Raw genomic sequence first — 23974 nt, 5'->3', positions numbered from 1 at the left:
CCACGCAGATAGAGCAACGTCATCCAAGGCACCCAGGATGTGAGCAGCTTTAGTCCTCCCTGCCTTCTGCAGTTCTGGTGTTGCACCCCCTCAATCCCTAAGCAGTGCCTCCAGCTCCCAGGCACAGGTGCATCCTCCCTGGGCCAGAGGGGATCTGATGCGATTTATGAAGTCTGTATCTGGTTTCATCAGGACCACGTTCAGCGGAGGGCTAGGCGAATGGTAATGAACCTGGAATTTTGTTTGCCTGAAGTATCGGCCAGCCTGACCGAACACAACATTGAAATTTCAGTCAGGACAAAGCCCAAGGGCCAAAAGTCAATGACAAGAAGAGGCCAACCAAGGTTCCCCAGAGGATGGCAGGAGGGCTTAGCCAGGAAGATGCAGAGAACCATTGGGAAACCAGCCTAGCTGGTGGCCTTTCTTTTGTTGCGCTCTTCTAAGCCTTCACGGACCTGTGCCATGCTATCTCTTGCTACTTCTGATGTGATCAGCATAGAAGCAACACTCTTCCTAGCAGCACAGAGGCCCCTCCTTGCTTGTTAAAAAAGAGGAGGTCAAAGCCCTCGGTGGTTTTGGAACCACCGCTGAAAGGGACGGTGAGGGAGGATTCAAGGCAGAATCCTCCACTCGAGCCTCTGATCTCATTCTATGGAAATTCTAAAGCCTAAAATTTTTATTATGGGTGATTTAGATTAAAACCAGGGACTATAACGCCGTGATCCAGCCCCTGCAAGTCCCCACCACCAGGAGATGGCCTAAATGACCACAGTCACAGGCTCCCTTTTGGGCCGAGGGGGGCATGAGGGCGGCCATTCTCTTGCTGATGAGGTCTCTCTGTCCCATCTTCCGGGAGAATTGATCTGGAGGATAATAGGTTAGCTAGGGATAAAGCTTGAACCAAATATCAGAATAAGGGACAGAGGATATTTAAATGAAGAGGTAAATCATGGATGTTAGGCCACAGTTACAGGCCCACAAAGTATCATGGGCAGGGAGAAGATATCCAGACTTAAGGGAGGTACTTAGGTTATCTGTGACATTGCAAAGTGGTTGATAAATGGGGGAAAATGATAGTGCCTTGGGTGACAAGGCAGCGTCCTGAGCCCATAACTTGGGAGAGTGTAAGGGGAGATGTGGGTGGCTGTTGCCAGCAACAATCGTGTGGGTCAGTGGTTAGGGAGAAATCTAAATCAACAGCCACTCCTTCATAAAATGGTGGGGCAGAATGATAGCAAAGCCAGCAGGAGTCAACCAAATCAGGCTTGGAGGTATTAAGTACCTGGTAGGTTTTTGCGATAAGGGTGGTAATCATATCTTTGGTAGTTGGTGGGGGAGGTGGGAACGTGGGAGAAAACCCCGTGGATATCTGAGATATATTGGTTATAGGAAAATCATTGTTGCTGAGAAGAGGGTTGGGACCGATGGCAACAGCATTAGGGGAATTAACAGGCTGTTTTAAAAGTTTGATGAAGAAGATGACATCTGAATTATGGCCATCTTGGTAGAGTAAGAGGCCCTATTCATAGCCCCGCTCCCAATTGGTAGCCTTCTTTCCGGGGTCAGTAAATCGGATCCTAAGAGGATGACACCATGAATTAATGCACTCAGGTCTAATAGTCCAGGGATTCTTAGGGCGGGAGTAATTGGCCCTAACAGTTATAAGGTCCCAGGACGAGGAAGGGCCCCAGTATGTATCACCGGTGGTTTCACAGCCCCAGGCCTTGCAATGGTGCTCAGGGCGACCACCGCAGGTGTAATGACTCGAGCAGGGACGATGGTAACCAGGGCAGACATAGAGGGTGGGCCTAGTGAGGTGGGAGCGAGGGAAGGCATTGCTACATCCAGGCGGGGCATGGGCCTGCAGGGGGCGGTTAGGCGGTGTGTGGGGAGGCGGGGAGTTGTTTTCTAGACCCCAAGGGGCCGTAGAGCCTGATGCAAGCTTACAGAGGTCTGGAAACAGGTCTGGCCATCAAGGGCCAGGGATGACTAGGGAGGTTTGCCAGATGACATCCTGTCGCTCTGTCAGCACCTGCCAGGTATTGTTTATGGGCTGGTGGTGATTGGTGTTTTGGGGTAGGCTAGAGAGGCTGTGGCTCGGGAGGAGGAGTATGAGACCCCAGGCAGCCAGCTGACTCACAATGGGCAGCCTTGTGGGTGATCTCCATCTCTTTGGGGTCTCAGTCTTTGATAGTAGCTTCAGCATCTGGAAGAGAAGAAGGGCGGTCCTCAGGGGGGCCAGCCGGTCCCCTGGGAATGTTAGGTAAATTTACAGATCGGACCAGGCGCTCAGGGAGCCAGCATGGGGCGTCCTGTGCCTGATCAAGGATGCAAGCAGAGCTGTGGCCCCAGATAAGTACAGGATCTGGACCATTCCAAACGCCTGTAAGGGGGTCTTGCCACATGGCCAAAGGGCATCTGGCGTCTGTTGAGGGGTGCCAATGGCGGTCAGCCGCTGATCGACCTTTGGCGGGGAGACAAAGGAAAGCTCAGACATATTTAATCGAGAGAGCCATGTTTTTAAGGTCTGATGGGCCCATTCTACAATGCCCTGACCTTGAGGGTTGTAAGGGATACCAGTAATGTGAGAGATCTCAGATTGTTGGAGGAGGAACCATTTAAGTCCTCCACTAGTGTAGGCCGGGCCATTGTCTGTTTTTTTTTTTTTTTTTTCTTTCGAGACAGGGTTTCTCGGTGTAGCTTTGGAACCTGTCCTGGATCTCGCTTTGTAGACCAGGCTGGCCTCAAACTCACAGAGATCTGCCTGGCTCTGCCTCCGAGTGCTGTGATTAAAGGCGTGCACCACCACCTCCCAGCTCTATTGTCTGTTTTTATGTGTTTTGGGATACACAAGGTAGAGAAGCAGGCCAGGGGGTGAGCAATAACGTCCTTGACAGCCTCACCAGTATGAGGGGAGGCAAAAATAAAACCACTGAACGTATCAACAGAAACATGGAGATATTTTTGTCTGCTGAAGACGGGAACATGTGTAACATCCATTTGCCAAATCATATTAGGCTAGAGCCCATGGGGGTTAATTCCAACATGTGGGACCGGATGGGAAACTACACAAGAAGGGCATTGTTTAACTATCTCTCTAGCTTATTGTTTTGTGATTTTGAACTTTAATCGAAGGGTTTTGGCATTAAGATGGTGGAGGCAGTGGGCGTGAGAAGCCAACAGGATGGGCTCCTGCAGAACTGGAAAAACCTGCCGAGTGGCCAAAGTTTCCCTCTGTGAGGGGTCCAGGAAGCTCCCCGTGAGCACGAATGTGGCCAATGAAAACAGCATGGGAGCGTTCTCTAAGTTTTTGTTGAATTTGAGCAAAAAGGGGAGCGGCATTGGAGGTGGGCTTAATGAAGGGGGCTGTATCAAGAAGGGGTATTGAATGAGCAATATATGCACTATCAGTGTAAATGTTAAGGGGGGAATCATGGAAATTCTGAAAAACCTGTAAAACAGCAAAAAGTTCAACCAGCTGAGCTGAACGAAAGGGCAAAGGGAAGGGAAACGAGCGACCTTAAAGGCATAAGCCGTGGTGCCATTGGCTGACCCACCTGTAAAAACCGGTCGGGGCTTCAGGCAAGGGGCTGGGGGAAATGACTTTTGGGAAAATAAAGGGATGAGTGGATGCAAAATGAAGAACTGGGTCATCGGGGAGGTGATTGTCAAGAAGGCCCAGGAACCCTGAAAAGGCAACACCCCAACAGTCCAGTGTCTGAAACAAAAATTGAGTTTGTTCGCGGGTGTAGGGGGTTAAGATGGAATCGGGGTCCTTACCAAAAATCTGATGTGAGGTCTGGCGACCGTGCATGATTAGGGAAGAAACAAGTTGGGGATAGGTGGGAATGACCTTAGTATGACTGGCAGGCATATGAATCCATAAGAGGGAATGACCCTTAAGTTTATCCTGGGCCCTTAAGGTGGAAGGGGAACTCTGCCAAAGGACCCCCGTGGACACATGGGGAGTGGATAAGACAACAAAAACCAGCGGGAGGGAATAATCAATCTGAAAAGAGGCTTGGGAGGAAATGGCCTTGGCGATTAATGATAGGGCCTTGTGGGCAGCCAGGGTCAATTGATGGGGGTAGGTGGGTTCACTGGGGCCCTGAAGAATGTCAAAGAGGGGTAGAAGATCAGCGGTAGGGAGTTTTAGTTGTGGTCAAAGCCATTGAATGTCCCCGAGTTTTTGAAAATCATTAAGGGTGGTAAGGTTATCTGTGTGCAGCTGGATGCACGGGTCCAAGACTTGTATGTAATTCAAGGCCCAGATAACTAAAGAGGACTTGTAGCGCTGGATCTTATCAGGGGCAAGCTGTAAGCGAGCAGCACAAAGGGCCTGTGACAGATCTTGGAAAGTAGCTTCTAGGATGGAGGAGCTAGGGGCGGCCAAAAGAAGGTCATCCATGTAATGTAATATATAAGTAGAGGGCCATTTTGGGCGTATGGGATCGACTGCCTGGGACATGATCTTTTGGCAGAGTAGGGCTATTTTCCATTCCCTGGAGTAAGACGTGCCAATGAAAATGGAGCATGGGGCCCTGAAAATTAACCTGAGGGAGGCTAAAGGCAAAATAAGCTCTATCATCAGGATGTAGGGGAATGGTAAAGAAGCAATCTTTTAAATCAATAACCATTTTATGATAGGCCTCGGGGCTGGTGATGGGTGAGGGCATGCCTGCTTGGAGGGTGCCCATGGGCTGCATAACCTTATTAATGGCCTGCATGTCTTGGAGGAGTCTCCATTTCCCAGATTTTTTTCTTTATGACAAAGATGGGCGTATTCCAGGGGGAATTCGATAGTTCAATATGACCGGCAGTGAGCTTTTCCTGTACCAACATCTCCGCTGCCTGTAGTTTTTCTTGTGGCAGAGGCCACTGGTCTACCCACACAGGTTCTTGGGTAAGCCAAGTGATTTTATCTGCATGGTGTACAGGGGGAGCAGTGGCCTCAATTAAAAACCCTCAAAGCCAAGACTGAGGCTATCTGTTTTATTAGTGGGAGTGACGGGTTGGGTTCGGCCCTGTTGAAGTTTACAGAGACCCTTTCCTGGGATGAAGCCCATGTGTAACATTTGTTGGGTAACTACCACATTTGGGCTACAGAGGATGACCTTCATTTGGGAGAGAATATCTTGACCCCAAAGGTTGACAGGGAGCCCAGGGACCACAAAGGGGGTGACAGTACCCTGGTTACCCTCCTCATCTGTCCAGGTCAGAACTTTAGAGGATTGGAGGGTGTTATTGGATTGACTTATGCCCTTGAGGTCGGTGAGGGAGGGGGTAAGGAGCCAGGAGGCAGGCCAATGGTCTTAGGAGATTATAGTGGCGTCAGCGCCAGTATCCAAAATCCCCTGGAATTTTTTGCCATCTAGTTTAAGGGTAAGTGTGGGTCAAGAGTGAGAAATAGGCTGAACCCAATAAGCCTCCAATGAGCCAGTCTGAGAAGCTCCTCAGGGCTGGCCGGACTGAATGGGGTTATCAGAGGAAAGTGCGGTGAGGGTAACGAGCTGGGCAAGGTGGATGCCGCGGGAGACGGCAAGACCCTGGAGTGTCGAGGCCAAAATCTTAATCTCTCCTATATAGCCATTATCAATAATTCCAGGGTAGACTTGGACACCTTTTAAGGTGGATGAGGCATGGCCAAGGATAAGGGCATGGGTGTATGGGGGCAGGGGACCCCAAATCCCAGTAGGGATGACTTGGGGGCCCTGGGATGGATCTAGTATTGTGTTGGTGGCAACACAGAGGTCCAATCCTGTGCTACCTGGGGTTGCCCTTTGGAGGGAGCAGACAGTTGGGGAGCAGCCTGCGAGGCCCCATGGGGCACTCCCCATAGCGGAGGGTCCAGGGGCTGGCCCCGAAGAAAGTTCCCTACGGGCAGAGAGGGAATGGGTGATCATGAGCATTAGTTTTATATTTATATTCCCTCGCCCAATGAAGGCCATGGCCACATCTAGGACATGGGGTGGTTGGTAGTGGCCGAGTGGTGACCCCAGGCTGGGGCATCGCGTCTGTGCCCCCTGAGGAGCCAGAAATCCGCTTGGGGCATTCCCGTGCAAAATGTCCTGGTTGTTTACAGGAGAAGCAAAGGCGACTTTGTTGGTATCTAAAATCTTGGGTACCCACTGACTTTAGGGCTGTGCCAATAGACACCCATGGCGTGGGCGGAGCCAACTCCCGCACAAAGGCGGACATACTCAGAAAGGGGGGCCCTATCTCTGTGGGGGCAGAGAACCTCCTGACAGGCTGGGTTTGCATTTTCAAAGGTGAGGTGTTTAACAAATGTACTCTCGCTTTCTCCCGAGCCCAGGAGGCGCTCAGTGGCATCATTGAGATGGGATATAAAATCACTATAGGACTCATCTGGTCCCTGAAGCACCTTGACCAATGAGGAGGTAGCGGCACCTTTTTGGGGAAGCTGCTTCCAGGTTCGAAGGCCGGCGACCTGAATCTGTGCCAATAAGCTGGGTGGAAAGGTGGTCTGGACCTAGTTTTTGTCATAGGAGTTTTGCCAAGAAGTTTATTAATGGTCCAGTGTTTTGAGGAAGGGTTATTAGCATTGCGTTGGGCCGTCTCACGGCAATTTTCTGAGAAGTCAATTTTCCATAAGACAAAATCGCCCCCAGACAGGGCAGCATGGGCCAAAAAATACCAATCATTTGGCGTAAGCCAAGCCTCACTCTGGTTTTCAAGCAACGCAAGGGTAAAAGGAGCGGTGGGGCCATACTGGGCGCAGGCTGATTTAAGGCGCTCAACAAAGTGAAAGCTAAGTTTTTGATAAGACTGACCAGGTAGGGGGCCCTAATTGGGCCCGGAGTCTGTGGAGGGTCTCTCCCTCCTCCTCTTCAAGGGGAGGCAACTCCTCCGTCTCAGGCAGATTTTGTGGATCCGATCCACTCACCTGGCTTCGGGTAACGGAAAAAGCCAAGACTGGCTGTGGCCGAGGTTTTTTGGGTGAGGGGATTGGCAGTGGCTGAGTTTTTGGGGTGCCCAGGGCGAGGTCAGAGAGCTCCTGATCAAGGGAGCGTAGTTCCTTTAGAAGGGCCAGGTGTTGTCTGTGGGCCCAAAGTGTGCCCTGTAGGCGCTATAACTCTGCTACGAGATTAGGGGGGATTTCTGGATCATCCCGGGTCAGCATTGGGAGCGCCAGCGATGAACCCTCAGGGGCCTCAACGACCAGGACACAGAAGGGGGCAGTGAGAGGGGCATTATAAGGAGGGGGCTGAGTAAGATTATATGTTATCTTTGTTGGGGTGGCTTTTGTGAGAGGGAGGTTAAGGGGGCAAAGTTTTTTAGACCTGCCTCATCACCAGTGTTAAGGGGGGCTGGGTCAAGACCCTGGAGGGAGGGGTAGAAAGACTGAGGTGGGGGTGATTGGACTCCTTCTTCCATATTTTTAATCTCCTGTATAGAGGGTGCTCGTGAAGGGGGTCGGGGGGAATGGGGAGGATGTGAATCAGCACGAGGGGGGGGCGAGACTGTTCTTTCATGACTCTTTCTCCCTGAGAAATAACCGACTCAATGTCAGGGGAGGGGGAGGTCCTTTGGATCCTGAGAATATCATTAACAAGGTTCCAATAGGAAAAGGTTATGACAGGGACTTTGGGCCAAAGGCTTGGTTGTGGTCCCTAAGGCAGTCGCCCACCTTTTTCCAGCGTTTTTCATCAATCATTCCTTCTTGGGGAACCAAGGACAACAGTCCTCTTAGTGACTAAAGAATTTGTTGAGGTCTTTTTTATGAACCCTTATCCCTCGTGTCTGGAGGGCTTCTTTAACGCTCTTTACAAACAAATCATGAGAAGTTCCCTGTCCCATGGCGAAGTCTATAGCTCAGACTCACCTCATCCTTCCCGCTCTCCTCCTGATCACTGGGACATTGAGTTGGGCGGTCTCGATGGGCGATTGCTTCAAATCTCCACAAGACGTCTGTCTGGGCTTTCCTGGAGAAGGACATTCAACTCTCCTCGAGGTGAGAGTCAAGCCCCAATGTTGGGTGCCAGTTGCCCCGGCCAGCGGGGTTTCAACGGGGCCGGCCCACCTGTGGGAGTGAATGAAAGGAACAGGGGACACAAGAAACGACAGCAAGACAGGATTCTGATCAAGCTGCAAATTTTATTTTCCTCAGCAAGGCTTATATAGCACAGGAGGGGGAAGGGGCAGGAAAGAGGGAAGGGGGAAAGGCGTGCAGAACGTGGAAGGGGTTGCAGGTCATGGGGGACGTGCAGAACGTGCAACTGCAGGATGTCGGAAGAGGTCACTGGTCAGGGGCCATTTGTTCTGTTGCTAGGCTACCTGACCATGGAATGCTCTTTACATTTGGTTGTCATGGCACCTGACTGTGGAATGTTCTTTTATCTTTGAGGGCCTCTGGTTAGTAAACAGGTGTTACTGCTCTGGGAAAGGGCAGTGGGCGTATGACTTGTTCTCTGGACTAGCTAGTACTTTTCCATGGTTCATGTTTGGTTCCTGACATCTTGGTCCCTGACAGTCCTGCCTACAAGGTGGGGCTGAGAGAGGACCCTGAAGACCCGAGATCTGGATGCGCTGGCTCTCTTGGTGCCTGGACCCTGGACTGCATTGAGTCCCATGGAAATCCCCAGACAAACCATGAGTTGTTATCCACAAACTGACAGTGGGCCCGTTGCCTAGGCCATCCCCCCACAACTACTCAACATGGAGAAGTCAAGCTGGTGGTCATTACTCTATGTCTAGTGTCTCTGGTATGGGGAGTACTCTGCAGGCTGCCAAAAGAGAAACATAAACACCAACCCAGCCACACAACTTTTGACCTACAAGATATGCTAGGGCAGTGGTGGCATAGGACTCTGGGAGTACCCAACCAATGTCTGATTTGTTGTAAGGCTCCACTCCACAAGTAGAACCCATACTTGACACTGCTTGGGTAACCAAGAACCAGAGACTACAGTAAAACCAAATATTACTTGTCTAAAAAAAAAGTGCCAATAAAATGACTTATTCTTTTGTTTTTGTTTTATTTTTGTTTTTTTCAAGACATGGTTTCTTTGTGTAGCCCTAGCTGTCCTGGGACAAGCTCTGTAGACCATATTGACCTTGAACTCACAGAGATCTACCTGTCTTCTGCCTCTTCAGTGCTGGAATAGAAGGTGTGTGCCATTATCTTCCAGCTAATAAAATGACTTCTAATGATATTCAGCTATACTCATAGATCAGTATGTTATTCAGTCATCATCAGAGAAGCTTCCTCTTGCAGCAGACAGGGGCAGACACAGAGACCCACAGCCAGACATGTGGAAAGAGAGTCCTTGAAACACGTATCTCTAAATGGATGTCTCCATCAGATCCCTCTCAGAGCTCAGGGAACTCCAAGGAAGTGGAGGCAGAAAGAATGTAAGAGTCAGAGGGGATGGAGGACACCAGGAGAACTAGACACACTGAACCAACTGAACAAGGTGCATATGACTGAAATAGCAAGCACAAGGCCTACATGGGTTGCACCAGGTTTGCTATGTATATTTTATAGCTTTTGGCTTAGTACTTTTATGGGACTCCTGAGTGTGGGAATGAGTGCGTCTGTGATCCTGTGCCTGCTCTTGGGGTTTTTTCCTTCTGTTGAGATGCCTTGTCCAGCATTTATTTATTATATTTTATTTTTGCTTCATTTATTATATTTTATTTTGTTATGTTTGGTTGTAATCTCTTAGAAGACTATTCTTATTTATGAGAGACAGAAAGAGTGGGTCTGGAAAGGGCATGATGGTGATATGAGGGGCAGATGGAGAGGAAACTGTAATCAGAATATATTGTATGAGAACAGAATCTGTTTTCAATAAAAGGATGAAATGAACAAAGTAAGCATTTGCTGCTGTTTTCTGCTTCTGGTCTTGGATGCTTGTGAGCAGCTGCCTTAAGCTGTTGCTTCCCACTGTCATGGACCATACTACTGAACTGTGAGTCCAAATAAACCCTTTCTCCTGAAAATGGTTCTGTCAGGGAATTTTTTTTTCTTTTGCTTTCTGAGACAGGTTTTCTCTGTAGCTTTGGAGTCTGTCCTAGACTAGCTCTGTAGACCAGGCTGGCCTCGAACTCACAGAGATCCACCTGCCTCTGCCTCCTGAGTGCTGGGATTACAGGCGTGCGCCACCACCGCCCAGCTCTGTCAGGGTATTTTATCATAGTATCAAGAAATAAACTTAGGAAGTATTCAAGCTCTTGTGGTAAATGAATATTACTATTATTATTGCTATGAGTATCGTACAGTCTCGACTTACCTTGAACTCCCTGTGCACCCAAGGATGATCTTTCTATCTTTACCTCCAGAGTGCTATGATTACAGGCCTATATCACCATACAGTTTATATAGTGTTGAGATGGATCCCAGGGCTTTGTGCATACTAGACAAGGATTCTGCAGCTGAGCCATATCCTCAGCCCCATTTTCTACGCTTATCCAATGTGTACTGATTTTTACAAAGATGTATTTCTGTGCATTACCCCAAACCAGAGGTTTGCTGGATGGAGTTCTGAAGCTCTTTCTCTTCTGGTCATGCTATAAAGCTGTTAGAAAGAAAGCAAAGGCTGGTTCTTTGTTTCTCTTGCAACATTAGGATGGCTAATATGAAGGCTGGGGATTAGCTCAGTTTGTAAAGTGCTTGCTGCTGATCCTCAACACCCATGTACAAAACTGGGGATAGTAGTGCATGCCTGTGATCCCTGTACTGGGGAAGCACACTGCAGGATACCTGGAGTTTGCTGGCCAGCTAGCCTAGCAGAATTGGTGAGCTCCAGGTTCAGTGAAAGACCCTGTCTCACATGCAAGGTAGATGGTTTCTGAAAAATGACAACTAAGGTTGACCTCTGGCTTCCAGATGCACCTGTACATTAACCTACACACTCTCTCACACACACACACACACACACACACACACACACACACACACACACACGAGAATACACGTGTTTGCAAATACATAAACACATACACATTACACACAAGCACACCCACATCATGCAGGAGCTCATACATGTACATGAACATATACATACATATACATATGCACATGTGAATATACCCACATACACAAGCACACACTTGCACACACACACATACATGAGCACATACAGGCACAAATACACAGGTACATTTTCTCAATTGAGAGTCTCTCTTCTAAATGACTACCATGTGTCAAGTTGACATAAAAGTAGCCAGCATATCCATTTTTCTGTTACTTAAAATAGTAACTTTTGGGCCATTAAGATGGCTCAGCAGGTAAAGGCACTTGCTGCCATGCATTATGACCCAGTTTGATCCTTGAGACCCATGTGGCGGAAGGGAGAGAACCAAATCCCATAAGTTGTCCTCTGAGCTCTACATGCGTGCTGAGGCATGTGTGGGTATGCATGTACACAAAGTAAATAAAATGCAGTAAAGGAACTTTTGATGTCTTTTATTGCAATATTTTCAAAAGCATTTTATTGCATATTTATTGTGTGTGGAGGTCAGTTGACAACTCTGGGGAATCTATTCTCCCCTCCATTTGAATCCTTAGGATTGAACTCAACTTATCAAACTTGGGTGCAGGTCCCTTTCCTGCTGAGCCATCTTGCTGGCCTGCAATATGCTACTTTCTATTTGTATATTTGCTTTTGTAACTTAACATTGTAAATATAGCTTAAAAATTATTATCTTCAAGCTGGGCAGGTTAGCTCATGTCCATAATCCTAGCAATCAAGGGGCTGGGGAGGAGGATTGCTGAGATTTGAAGCTAGCCTTGGTTACATAGTGAGTTTGAAGTCAGTCTGGGCTACCTAGAAAGAGCCTATCTTTTTTTTTTTTTTTTAAACTGTCCTGGAGCTCTCTATGCAGACCAGGCTGCCCTTGAACTCAGAAATCTGCCTGCTTATGCCTCCCCACAGCTGGGATTAAAGGTGTGCGCCACCATACCTGGTGTAAGAGCCTTTCTTAAAACATAAAACAGGGGTCTGAGAAATGGCTCAGTGGTTGAGAGTACTTGTTGCTCTTGCAGAGAACCTGGGTTCAGTTCCCAGCACTCACATGGTGCTTCACAGCCATGTAGTTCCAATTCCAGGGGAGCTGTGTTCCTCTGCTGATGTCTGTGGGCACTAGGCACCAGCATGGTGCAGTCATACATGCTGACAAAACATCTGTACTCATAAAAATAAAAAAGAGATCTAAAAAAATTAAAACAAAAATCTCAACTCCGTGTTTTAGTTATTTTTCTTTCATTTCTGCCTTTAAACAATACTTGTTCAATCTTTGTGACTCTGGGTAGAAGTATTCTGGCTCTTGAGGCATGAATACTTTTTCAGTGCCTCAGTGAATGAGCAAGTACAGGAAAATGGGAAGGCAAGAGCCCAGCAGTCATTGTTCCCAGGTGGTCTTCCTCAGAGCTGACGTGCAGGTGTCCAGCACCTGGAGTGTGGGCTCAGTGTTCACACCCAGCTCTCTTCACTCCCCACCTGCTCAGCTGCTCCTGTGCGTGTTTTCAGGCTGAGCAGCTGCCTGCCATCTGTCTAACTCTCCTACAGCCCTAAGAAGTTAGGACTACCTGCCCACTGGTGAACATGGCACTATTTTTATCATTCAGCCTTTATCTCATGTAGATGTAGTCTAGTGTGTGTTCCTTAGCTATTGAAGTTTATGGACAAAGGGTATAAACCTTTCACAGACTTAATTCATACACATAGGACGTGGCCCATGTCATGCACTAGCTTAAGCAAGGGTAGTTGACTGACACTTGTTGCCTTTGTGCTAGCCAGTGCTTTCATTGGTTGATTTTAGAGGTGCTATTGACTGTCCCCATTAACATTGGAGCTTTAACAGGGACAATCTTGTTCAGTTTTGAGGTTGCGTTTGGTTTTCTCTAAAAGGTCCCAGTATGTGGGTCAGTATTAGTTTCTGCCTAGTATTCCTGTGGCCCTAGGTTTGATTCCTAGTACCATCACCTCCTCCTCTACTACCTCCACCACCTCCACCACCTCCACCACCTCCACCACCTCCACCTCCTCCTCCACCTCCACCTCCTCCACCTCCACCTCCTCCACCTCCACCTCCACCACCTCCACCTCCACCACCTCCACCTCCACCACTCCACCACCTCCACCCCTCCTCCTCCACCCCTCACCTCCACCTCCCACCTCCACCCACTCCACCTCACCTCCTCCACCTCCACCTCCACCACCCCTCCACCCACCTCCACCTCCCCCCCTCCACCACCTCCACCACCTCCACCACCTCCACACTCCTCCACTCCACACCTCCACCCCCCTCCTCCACCCCACTCCACCTCCCCACCTCCACACCTCCACCCCCCTCCTCCACCTCCACCACCCACCACCTCTCACCACCTCCCCTCCTCCCTCCCACCTCCACCTCCTCACCACCTCCACCACCTCCACCTCCACCACTCCACCACCTCCACCACCTCCACCCTCCTCCACCTCCACCACCCTCACCCCCCCCTCCACCTCCACCCACCTCCACCACCTCCACCTCCTCCTCCACCTCCACCTCCTCCACCTCCACCTCCACCACCTCCACCTCCTCCACCTCCTCCTCCACCACCTCCTCCACCTCCACCTCCTCCACCTCCACCTCCTCCACCTCCACCTCCACCACCTCCACCACCTCCACCTCCAACACCTTCACCTCCACCACCTCCACCTCCACCTCCTCCACCTCCACCTCCCCCTCCACCACCTCCACCTCCTCCACCTCCTCCTCCACCACCTCCTCCACCTCCACCTCCTCCACCTCCTCCTCCTCCACCTCCCTCCACCTCCTCCTCCACCACCTCCACCTCCTCCACCTCCTCCACCTCCACCTCCCTCCACCTCCTCCTCCTCCACCTCCTCCTCCACCACCTCCACCTCCCTCCACCTCCTCCTCCACCACCTCCACCTCCTCCACCTCCTCCTCCACCTCCACCTCTACCTCCTCCTCCACCTCCACCTCTACCTCCTCCACCACCTCCATCACCTCCACCTCTACCCACCTCTACCTCCTCCTCCCACCTCCTCCACCTCCACCTCCAACACCTCCACCTCCACCACCTCCACCTCCACCTCCTCCTCCACCTCCTCCTCCACCTCCACCTCCACCACCTCCTCTACCTCCACCTCCACCACCTCCACCTCCACCTCCACCACCTCCACCTCTACCTCCACCTCCACCAAAAGGCCTCAGTAGCTATGCATGGTGGCTGATGTCTGTAATTTCAGCACCTGGGAGTTGAGGCAGGAAAGATGTTATGAATTTGAAGCTAGCAGAGTGAGTTCCAAGCCAGTCCAGGTAACAGAACGAGCCTTTGTCTCTTAGAAAACCAAACTCTTTCCCACAAGCCCTCAAGGGCTAGAGATGAAGCCTAGAGGTGCAGTGTTGTCTGGTGAGAGTTGATGCCCCAGATCTTCTCAGAACTTGTTGAGCTCAGCGATGCTGGGGTTGGTGCTGTTGGTGGCATTGGTGAGCAGTTTTGAATGCAGCAGGAGATAACTGTTTAATTTTCTATTCATTAATTCCCTTATTCTTTAATCAGTTTTTCCTGAGTATCTGCAATGTGCTGTTTGTTTGTTTATTTGACACATATTTGTCACAAATTTGACACATACCAGGGTCATCTGAAAAGAGGAAACCTTAGCTTGGCCTGTAGGCAAGTCTTTGGGCCATTTTATTGATAAATAATCAGTGTGTGTGGGCCGAGGCCACTGTGAGTGCTGCCACCTCTGGGCAGGTGGTTCTGGGTTGTATAAGAAAGCAGGCCAAGAAAACCAGTAAGCAGCATTCCTCCATGACCTCTGCCTGAGTTCCTGCCTCCACTTCTTTTCATGATGGACTGCAGCAGTAAAGTGAAATAAATCCGTTCCTCTCCAGATTGCCTTTGGTCATGGTGTTTAGTACAGGATTGGAAATGTAACTAAGGACACTGCAAGGAAGCCTTTTATTTTATTATTTGATTTTTATTTTTATATTTTTTGAGACAGAGATTCTCTGTGTAGGCTGTTCTGGAACTCTCTGTATATAGACCAGGCTGCCCTCAAACTCAGAGATCTGCCTACCTCTGCCTTCTGAGTGCTGGGATTAAAGGCCTGTGCCACTGTACCTAGATTTATTTATTTCTTTGAGACAGGGTCTCATGTAGCTCATGCTGGTTTCAGCTAAAGAAGTAGATGAAGCTGCCCTTGACTTTCTGACCCTCCTTCCTGCCTTTACTTCTCAAGGGCTGTGTACCATGGCTTGTACCACCATTTTTGATTTGATGTGGCGGATTGAGCTTAGCTTTGTGCATGCTAAATAGTACTCCATTGTAAAGATACAACATATTTTAACTATTCATCCTGTGAACAGCTATATGCACAAAACCCTGGGTGATGTTTTAAATCATGCTTTTTAAAAAAACCAAAACATCTGTTATTAAGAACCTCACTTATTAAGAACATGTTCCAACTCATTAACTTGGAATGTAAGTTGCATTCGATACAATGCCATTGAGGCAGTGAGTCTTTCACTGAAGATAAAGAACATTTATCAGAGAGAATTCTGGGAAATACAGATTCAGCTAAGAAAATGTAGTATGGATAAAAACAGGTGCTTCTTTGATCTTGTAAGAAATAGCACCATACAAGCAAAGGCAGGAAACAGTGGAAAGCCTTCCCCAACATGGTTGTGCAGGGAGTCTCTCTGTGTGCCCACACCAGCTAAAGGGTAGACTCCTGTTTGTGCCCATGCCAGCTAAAGGGTAGACTCCTGTTTGTGCCCATGCCAGCTAAAGTGTAGACTTCTGTGTGTGCCCATGCCAGCTAAAGGGTAGACTTCTGTGTATGCAGATAGATGTCTCTTCTGTGACTCCCTAGTGCTAGGAACTTGAGTTACAAGCTGTGATAGCTCCCTGAGATGTGTCTCTTACTGAACTGTATACCAAGTCTGTGCTCTCCATCCCCAAGGTGAAGGACCATTTGGATCACATTGTCCGCAGTGTCTAGGCAGTGCACAGTCAGCAGGAGAGACATGGAACTCAGATACCAACTACTAAGAGTGCCTTAGAAAGGAGCTCAGGATGAAAGCACCCAGGAAGGCTTCTTGGGGGAAGTGTGGACAGCTGAATACTAGATTACAGGTAGTAGACACACGCCTAGGTCAAATGGAGAAGTCCACAGGGACCTAGACGGTGTTGACATGGAATGGGCTCAGAGTCTTGGTGTTGTGATAAGTTATTACAGGAGTAGCACTAACCTGGGTGTTTCTGTTGTTACTTAGTGATGAAACTGGACCCTCCAAACACAGGCTTGCTGCTTGCCTGCATTCCATTCCCCCCCGAGGGGCCTGGTTTTATCCGGAGCTGGCTAGGCAGTTGCTGACCTATGCCTTGGAACCAAACAAACTGCCAGGGATTGTTAAACGGATGGTTGAGTTTGCAGAGATTCGTTTTAAGCTAGAGGCCTCAGTTAATTACAGAGGAATCTCAACACAGTCTAGAGTTGTTTTTCTGAAGATTGGGCCCTGGTCTGGCTCCAATTTTGGTTTCTGTGGATTTCAGGTAATTCTGTGTCTGTCCCAGCTTTCAGGAAGCCCTCAAATACTTACGTGCCTGCTTGGAATAGAGGAGTGGCAGCCATGTGGCTAATGTGTAGGAGTGGCAGCTGCCCCATTGTGGGTGGATCCTGGGACTTATGCTTTGTAAGCACTGGAGAAGCAGGTGGGGAGCACATACTGGACTAAGCCCTGCTGGCTACATCGGTCCTGGAGAGACAAGGTGTGAAAATGTTTCACCACCTACATAGTGACAGCCCCTGGAGCAGGACTGTGCAGATGTGGTGATGGGTGGAGCAGATAGAAGCCTTGAAGTTAGCAACATTGAACCCTCTGTCTGATTTGCTGCCTTTTTGTCATATTGAGGTCATAACTCCAAGGCTACTGCCATCTGGTCACCGACTGTTAGCCTGGCCATGCCTATTTTCACTCCCCATGCCACCCTGGTCTAATTTCTTCCAAGTTCTGAGGAACTGAAATGTTTCGTGTGGTCTCTGGCTTTACTTTTCCCCTCAGAGCAGTACAGCGACTTTGGAGTGGGCCTTCTCTCTCTCCAGCTCTTTGTGTTTCTTTTCTTTTTGTTTCGTTTTATTTCTTTTCTTTTTTCTTCCTCGTAAATCTGTCTGTCTGTCTGTCTGTCTATCTATCTATCTATCTATCTATCTATCTATCTATTTAGTTTTGAGGCAAGTTTCACTAAGTAATTTTGTCTGGCCTGAAGTTTGCTATGTAGACCAGGTTGACCTTGAACTCACAGAGATCCAACTGTCTGCCTCCTGAGAGCTGGGATTAAAGGCTTGGGCCACTGTGTCTAAGGTCTGGCACATATTAGTAGCTATACACTGGCTGTGAATGGAAGGGCTCAGAAGGCATGGGCCAAGAACCAGAGGCCCAAGAACCTAGGGAGGACCTTAGAATCCAGTGTGCTTTCCCTGATTTCATCTCTCCACAGGCATATTCTGAATCTCCCATTTTTTTCAGTTATTGAGAAATTCAATTAAATGCACAGCAATTATAATTTAATTGAAAATTTTGTCAACTCTAAATAGCAGTTCATGATGTAATCTCTTCTAATATAATAAGGAACAAGATTAAGAATTTACATGATAGTAAGTAACATGCCATGAAATTACAGTGTTTCTGGTTTGGTAGGCTGTTGGATTCAGCCTCTGAAAATGTCATCTTGCTTTGTGCTTTGTAAACTATGTGATGTGAATGAAGAGCTGAGACTTGTGAATTGAATGCAATCCCCACAGGACTGATTTGTTTTTAAATTGGTTTTGCATCACCTACTGGTTGGTACTCTCCCCTGTTCTTCAGGATGCCTCTGAGGGGCTTCCCTGACTTGAATCAAACAAAAATGGAGGGGGGGGGGCTTTTGCAAATCCAGGTGTCTCCTGGTGGCCCCTTCCAGTGCTGGAGCCCACTCTGCTGCTGCCACTTCCCAGGTGGACTGACTGATGAGTCCCTGCTTCTTCTGCAGGGTGACCTGTCTATGTGCCCAGTTTGAAGCCGTCCTTCAGCATGGCATGAAGAGGAGCCGAGGATTAGCGCTCACGGCTGCAGCCATCAAGCAGGCGGCAGGCTTTGCCAGCAAAACCGAGACAGGTACTTGATGCCCTCTTCTGCCTTGCTGCCTTGACTGTCTTTCCATAGCAGGCTCATGGTGTGGGCCTGGGCCTGTGCTTGTGTGCCCAGAAACCCATGGAGTGAAAAACAGAAGCAAAACCCCTTAATTTAAATGAGGTCATCTTTTGTATGTGATTCTCAGAGCCACATGTCACCAGGTCCTCTGGGTTTGGCTGCCTATAGTCACAGTGCTTATTCTACCAGTGTGGTGTAGCAATTATTGGGAAATTAATAATCTGTTTTAATTTGATGCATGGGGATAGCATGGCACTATGTGATTAAATGTTTTCAGAGCTCAGAGTTCTGCTGTTTTCCATTTCAGTATTGTAAAGTACTGTCCCTGAAAATAGGGAACACTTGGTGTTCAGTGGGACTGGCCCTATGATAATCTTGGATGTACACTAACTCCTTCCAGTTCCCAGAAGTAGCATAGGCCTTTACTGCTCCCACTGTATGGATGAAGAAGCCTGCAAGGTGGGTATTCTGACTAGGACCTTGGAAATAAATTGTGTCATACAGAGATGCCTGGGTGTCTCCATCCTTCACATTCAAAGGCAGGGTTTTTGAGAACCTTCTTGTGGCTGCCCCCCAGTGCCTGACTCTACCTTGTCCTCATGCTAATTCGAGCATTGCTGCTGAGGAAGACATGTCCTTTTCCCACTAGCCCTCCTTACACCACAAAGGCAGAGCAGGTGTGTGTGGTGAGGGTATCCGTGGAGATCCGGCTAATGTCTCTCTTCTTTGAGACAGGGGTCTTCTGTGTACCTCGTACACACAGTCTTTTCAGGTACCTTTGCCTCCGCAGAGGCCGAGCAAGTAGGGCTGCCTGCTCTTGCACTTTCAGCCTTTGACCTTGAGCTTGCAACCCTGCTGCCCCAGCCTCCTCCGTGTTAGGGTGACAGGTGAGCACCATACCACCTAGTTTGAGGCCTTCCTTATTTTCTTTCAGCTCTTCAGCAAACCTTTGATTCCTGTTTATCTAGTCGCTCATTTCTAGAAATGAATATGGTTCTGTGGATGGATCAAGAGACTGGACCTGGGGGCCATTGCTTTCATTGCGGAATTTCACACTGAATTGTCTTTAGTGGTCTCAGGTCTCCCTTTAAGACAGCAAGGGAGCCAGGCATGGTGGTACATACTTATAGTCCCAACACTAGGGAGTTGGAGGTATAAGAGAAGAAGTTTGAGGCCAGCCTGGGCTGTGTGAGACCTTGTCTCAAAAACCAAAAACAACACCAAACCAAACCAAACCAAACCAAAACACCAAACCAAACCAAAAACACCAAACCAAACCACCACCAACAACAACAAAAGGAAGGGGGGGGGGCTAATCCTAAGAAAATCTGGGCCAAAGGCTGTCTTTCAGTCAGCTTCCCCAGCTGCCTTGCCCACCTCGATGTTGTAGTTTATAGTGTGCTCTCAGAAGCTTTCTTGGGGTGCATCCTAAGTCTACCTATGGGTTGGCTCAGCGTTTGGGCAGCTTGTTAAGGGTTTCCCAGAGTCCCCTGTGTTTGCTGCGCCTCCTTTTCTCAACTTGGTGGATAGATTGTTACCTTAATCCATGGGGCCCTTGATTGCTTCCAGTGGGTGAGGTCAGCTGCTGGTCACAGAGGCAAGCTGTGTTTGGGCAATTGTGACCTTGTGGGCACTCTCTCTGAGCCTTAGCACACAGAGAGCGTGTCTGTGAGGGTGCTTGGCAGGCTTTGCTGACAGCTTCATTGGAAGCGCTGACTTGTGTTACTCGGATGAATGACTCCTTCCTCCCCCAGCACCCTGAACATATTTCCCTCACCTCAGCCTCCCTGAAGTTCTGACCTTTTGGCCACACAGGGTGATTAGCTCTTCCTGTTGCCTCACAGACTAGAATTTTTGTCTCTGTTTCTTGACTCTGATACCAGGAAAGCCCTGACGCCTTTGTAATGCCCTTAGCGCCCAACTGCCTCAGCTTAGTTTTCCCTCTGTACCCTGGAAGTGGGGGCTCAGGCTCTGCCTCTGTCTGCTGACTCAGGTGCACAGATTAGAATCGGGGACAGAGCTGACTGGCTTAGCCCTGGATGGCTGCCAAGGCTTCCTTGTCATCTCTGTTGGCTGCCTTAATTAACCATTCACTGTCTGCTAGACTGGCCTTAGCTGTTTAAAGCTTCTTTCCTTGCAGGGAGTAATTAAAAGTCTCCCAAGGGAGGAGGGCTGGCAGATCAAGTTGGAGAGCCATGGGAGCAGCCCTTTGGGACAGAATGAGAAACATGAGACCCAGAGAGAAGGATTGGGTAGATATGAGCCCCCTCCCCTATACTGTAGCCTAGGGGTTGTGACCTGTGGCTTAAGTTGGGCACGGTTGACATTCTTCTCAGTGACTTGTCAGGCAGGAGCCTGTGGGTACATCTCCTCCCTGACCCTATGTTTCCTCATTGTAAGATGAGGCCATCATAGGCCCTGGTCCAGGTTCAGGGCAGCCACATTTCAGTCATCTTTGATACTATCCTTGTTTATCGAATAATGACACAGGCTTATGTGAACCCCGGGGAGGCTGCTGTATCAGCTCTGTTTACAGGTGAGAAGCATGGGCCTCCCCAGCTTGGCACTAGCTCAGTGGTAGGGTGTTTGCCTTACATGTGCGAGCTCATATGTTCAACCCAACATCACCAACAGAACAAACATTTCCCTCTGAAGAGAGAGAGGCTCCACCTCAGAGTACTGACTGAGGTAATGATGGAGAATGCTGTGTGCCTGCTAAGGATGTGGCTTGTATTTGGTCCTCTAGGGTTGGGTACATGGATGACTGAGCTTAGTAACTTGGTTATTTATTCACTAACTTTTAAGTTTCTAACATTTAAAAATTGTGGAATTTCATGCTGAAATGGGGGTTTCTACCTTAAATCGCAGCCCGATGTCTCTTGGTACACTGGCAAGGGTGTCCCCCTCACGCCAGGCATGGCACACCTCTTTCTTCTGCCCCTGAAGCCTGAGATAGTCTGGTTGTTGTCTGTTGTTTCCTTGTCAGAATTGAGAGGAGGGTGCCTCGACTCCCCACACACTGACCCTTCACCTCTGCTCTTTAAAGACATGGCCCAGAGTAGAGGCAGTACATCCGGGCATGCAGTTTGTAAGGACTCACTTTCCAGAGCCCCAGAGCCCTGTGCTGTGGACTGAGCGAGGATGTTGAAGTAGTGTGTGTGTGTGTGTGTGTGTGTGTGTGTGTGTGTGTGTGTGTGTACCTGTGCATGCATGTGTGCGGGATGGAAGTAGATAGATGTCTCTTCTACTACCTTCCACACTATTTGTTTCCCTGATGTTGAGATAGGGTCTCATCACATCTGGAGCTCACCAGTTGACTAAACTGGCTGGCTAGTGAACTTCAGGGATCCTCCTGCTTCTGTCTCCCAGTTCTGGGATTCCAGGATTAACTTTTTGCCACACCTGGCTGGCTGCTTTGCTTGCTTTAGTCAGAAGATAGTTGGTTCTTTCCTTCTACTATGCATGTCCCAGGGATTGAACTCAGGCTTGGCAGCAAGCACCTTTCCTCATTGATCCATCTTTTCATATTGAAATAGGGGGTTCAGTCTACAAGTGACTCTTTTTTTTGAGGGTGTTGAGGATCTGAACTCAGGTCCTCATGCTTGTACAGCAAGTAATTTCCTTTCTGAGTCGTTTCCCTAGCCCTGTGATGTAAGTTTGTAGCCTCAGTTTTGATGAACCATTGACAGAAGTGTAAAGCAGCTCCATGTATCCTCACCATTCACTGGCCACGCATGCTCCTATTACTTGGGGTTGCCACCCCAGCCTTGTCTGGAGCTTCTGGTTTCTCACACAGGCCTTTGTTTTGCCTCATTTTGAAAGAAACTTTACACCCCCATTTGTGTGTGATCCCAGCATTGTTCTGTGAGATTCTGTTGGGCTATGGGGTACCAGGAGCTGATCTGTCTCCACTGATGGTCAGGGCTTATAGCCTATTAACTGCTTTACTAATGTCTAGTTGGGGCCATTTTCACTTTGAAGCTGTTATGGGCAGTCCCTCTGGAGCTGGTTTTGTGTATTTTGGATGTGTATGTGTCTTAGAGGTAAATTAAAGTGTCATGGGGCTCCACCTGGGAGCTGGAGACTGTGGATGAAGTTCAGCTTCTGTCAGCAGGTGGTCTACCAGACCTGGCGTGGTTCCACATCCTGGCCTATACCTACGCTCATCTTCCAGGCTTTGTCATTTCCTGATGACTAACGTTGTTAACCCTGTTTCTCAGGCTTGTCTGCCACCCAGATAACCTCTTTTATAAGGTTCAAAACTTTGGCCCATTTTTCTCTTGGGTTGCTGTTTTTCTAATCTATATGAGTTCTTGATATATTATAGATACGGACCCTTTTTATTCCCAGGACACAGGTTCTGCAAACTTCTCCTGCTCTGTAATTTACTCTGTAATGGTATCTTTTGATGGATGGAAGTACTCCATTTTCATAGCTTAATTTATCTTTCATCTTATCAGTTGGATTTTTATGAATCTGCTTAGGAATCTTTGCTTATTCTAAAGCCATGAGGACTGTTACATAGTTGGTTGTGTATTGCATATGTGAGGGCTAGGATTTTATTTTTCCCTTACAGACATCTAGCTGACAAAAAGCTATTTATTGACTATTCTTCAACTGCCCTAAAACATTCCTTTGGTCACAAATCAAGAGTCCAGTTTTTTTCCCCCTTCTGGACATCGTATCTTGATATTCTTGTAACCCTGTGCCAATAGCCCCGTTGTGACTGTCCTCTTAGCCAAGCACGAGCATCTTGCTTGGGAAGGTTGGCTATGTCCCCTTGCAAAAGGTTATCCCACCTGGGCCTGTTGACTCATGGAGGGGTGGTTGGAGAGGGTCAGCAGACTTTCACCCAAGTATTCAGCCTCTCTCTGCTACTTGTTTGCAACTCTGCCTTAATTGCATGTGGAGGGGATACAGTGTATTGGGGGTAAATCTAAAGAAGGGGCTCAGTCTCTGCCTGCTGGAAAGAGGCTTTCCAGGGGTGGCCTGTTGGGGATGGGGAAGAAGCACCTCCATCCCTATAAGTAACCCATCCCCTGTGCTCTGTAAGGATGAACTGTAAGGAAGCCCAAGAAACTCATTGTTTCCCCAGAATAAACTTTGGCAGAATCATGCCTTGGTTTGTCATTGACACCTTAGGAGGGGAGAAGTAGACAGTATGTCCTAATCAGGGTTTCTGTTGCCATGATGAAGCACCATGACCGAAAGCAAGTTGGGGAGGAAAGCAGTTACTTGGCTTACGCTTCCACATCGCTGTTCATCACTGAAGTCAGGGCAGGAACCTGGAGGCTGATGTAGAGGTCATGGAGGAGAGCTGCTTACTGACTTGCTCCTCCTGGGATGCTCAGCCTTCCTTTTAATAGAACCCAGGACCACAGCCCAGGGGTGGCCCTTCCCACAGTCCTCCATGGGCCACTAAGAAAATGTCCTACAGGCTTGCCTACAGCCTGATTTTCTGGAGGCATTTCCCAACTGAGGCTCCCTCCTCTCTGATGACTCTTTTGTCAGATTGACATAAAACCAGCCAGCACACAGTCTCCTTAGGAAGGGATTATAGCAATAGCACCTTGTCACCTATTCTGTAATTTTAAGAGAAGCCTTTGTATTTGGTAAGTGTAAATCTTGGGTTTTATTGTTTTAGATTGTTTTGGCTGTTCTTTGATTTCTTCTGCATTTTGAATCATCTTGTCCATTTCCATATATACAAACCTCTCTGTTGGAACCACAGTTGGGATCACGTTGAATTCTGAGATCAATCTGGGAAGAACACACGTATTTGCATTAGTGACTATTCCAGACT

General features: G+C 48.5%; 1 protein-coding gene across 1 annotated transcript in view; it reads left to right on the top strand.

Annotated features, from left to right (window-relative positions):
* The window catches only part of Snx29 (sorting nexin 29), a 470841-nt gene that overhangs the window by 26323 nt on the left and 420544 nt on the right, over positions 1–23974 (top strand). The window contains exon 4 of the mRNA XM_036196324.1: positions 18011–18135. Within this exon, the coding sequence (XP_036052217.1) occupies positions 18011–18135 (125 nt within the window). The remainder of the gene's footprint in view (positions 1–18010; positions 18136–23974) is intronic.

Source organism: Onychomys torridus, chromosome 8 (assembly GCF_903995425.1).
Source record: "Onychomys torridus chromosome 8, mOncTor1.1, whole genome shotgun sequence".
NCBI classification, from domain to species: Eukaryota; Metazoa; Chordata; class Mammalia; order Rodentia; family Cricetidae; genus Onychomys; species Onychomys torridus.
The sequence above is the reverse complement of the archived record's forward strand: the minus strand, read 5'-3'. Positions and strand labels throughout refer to the sequence as shown.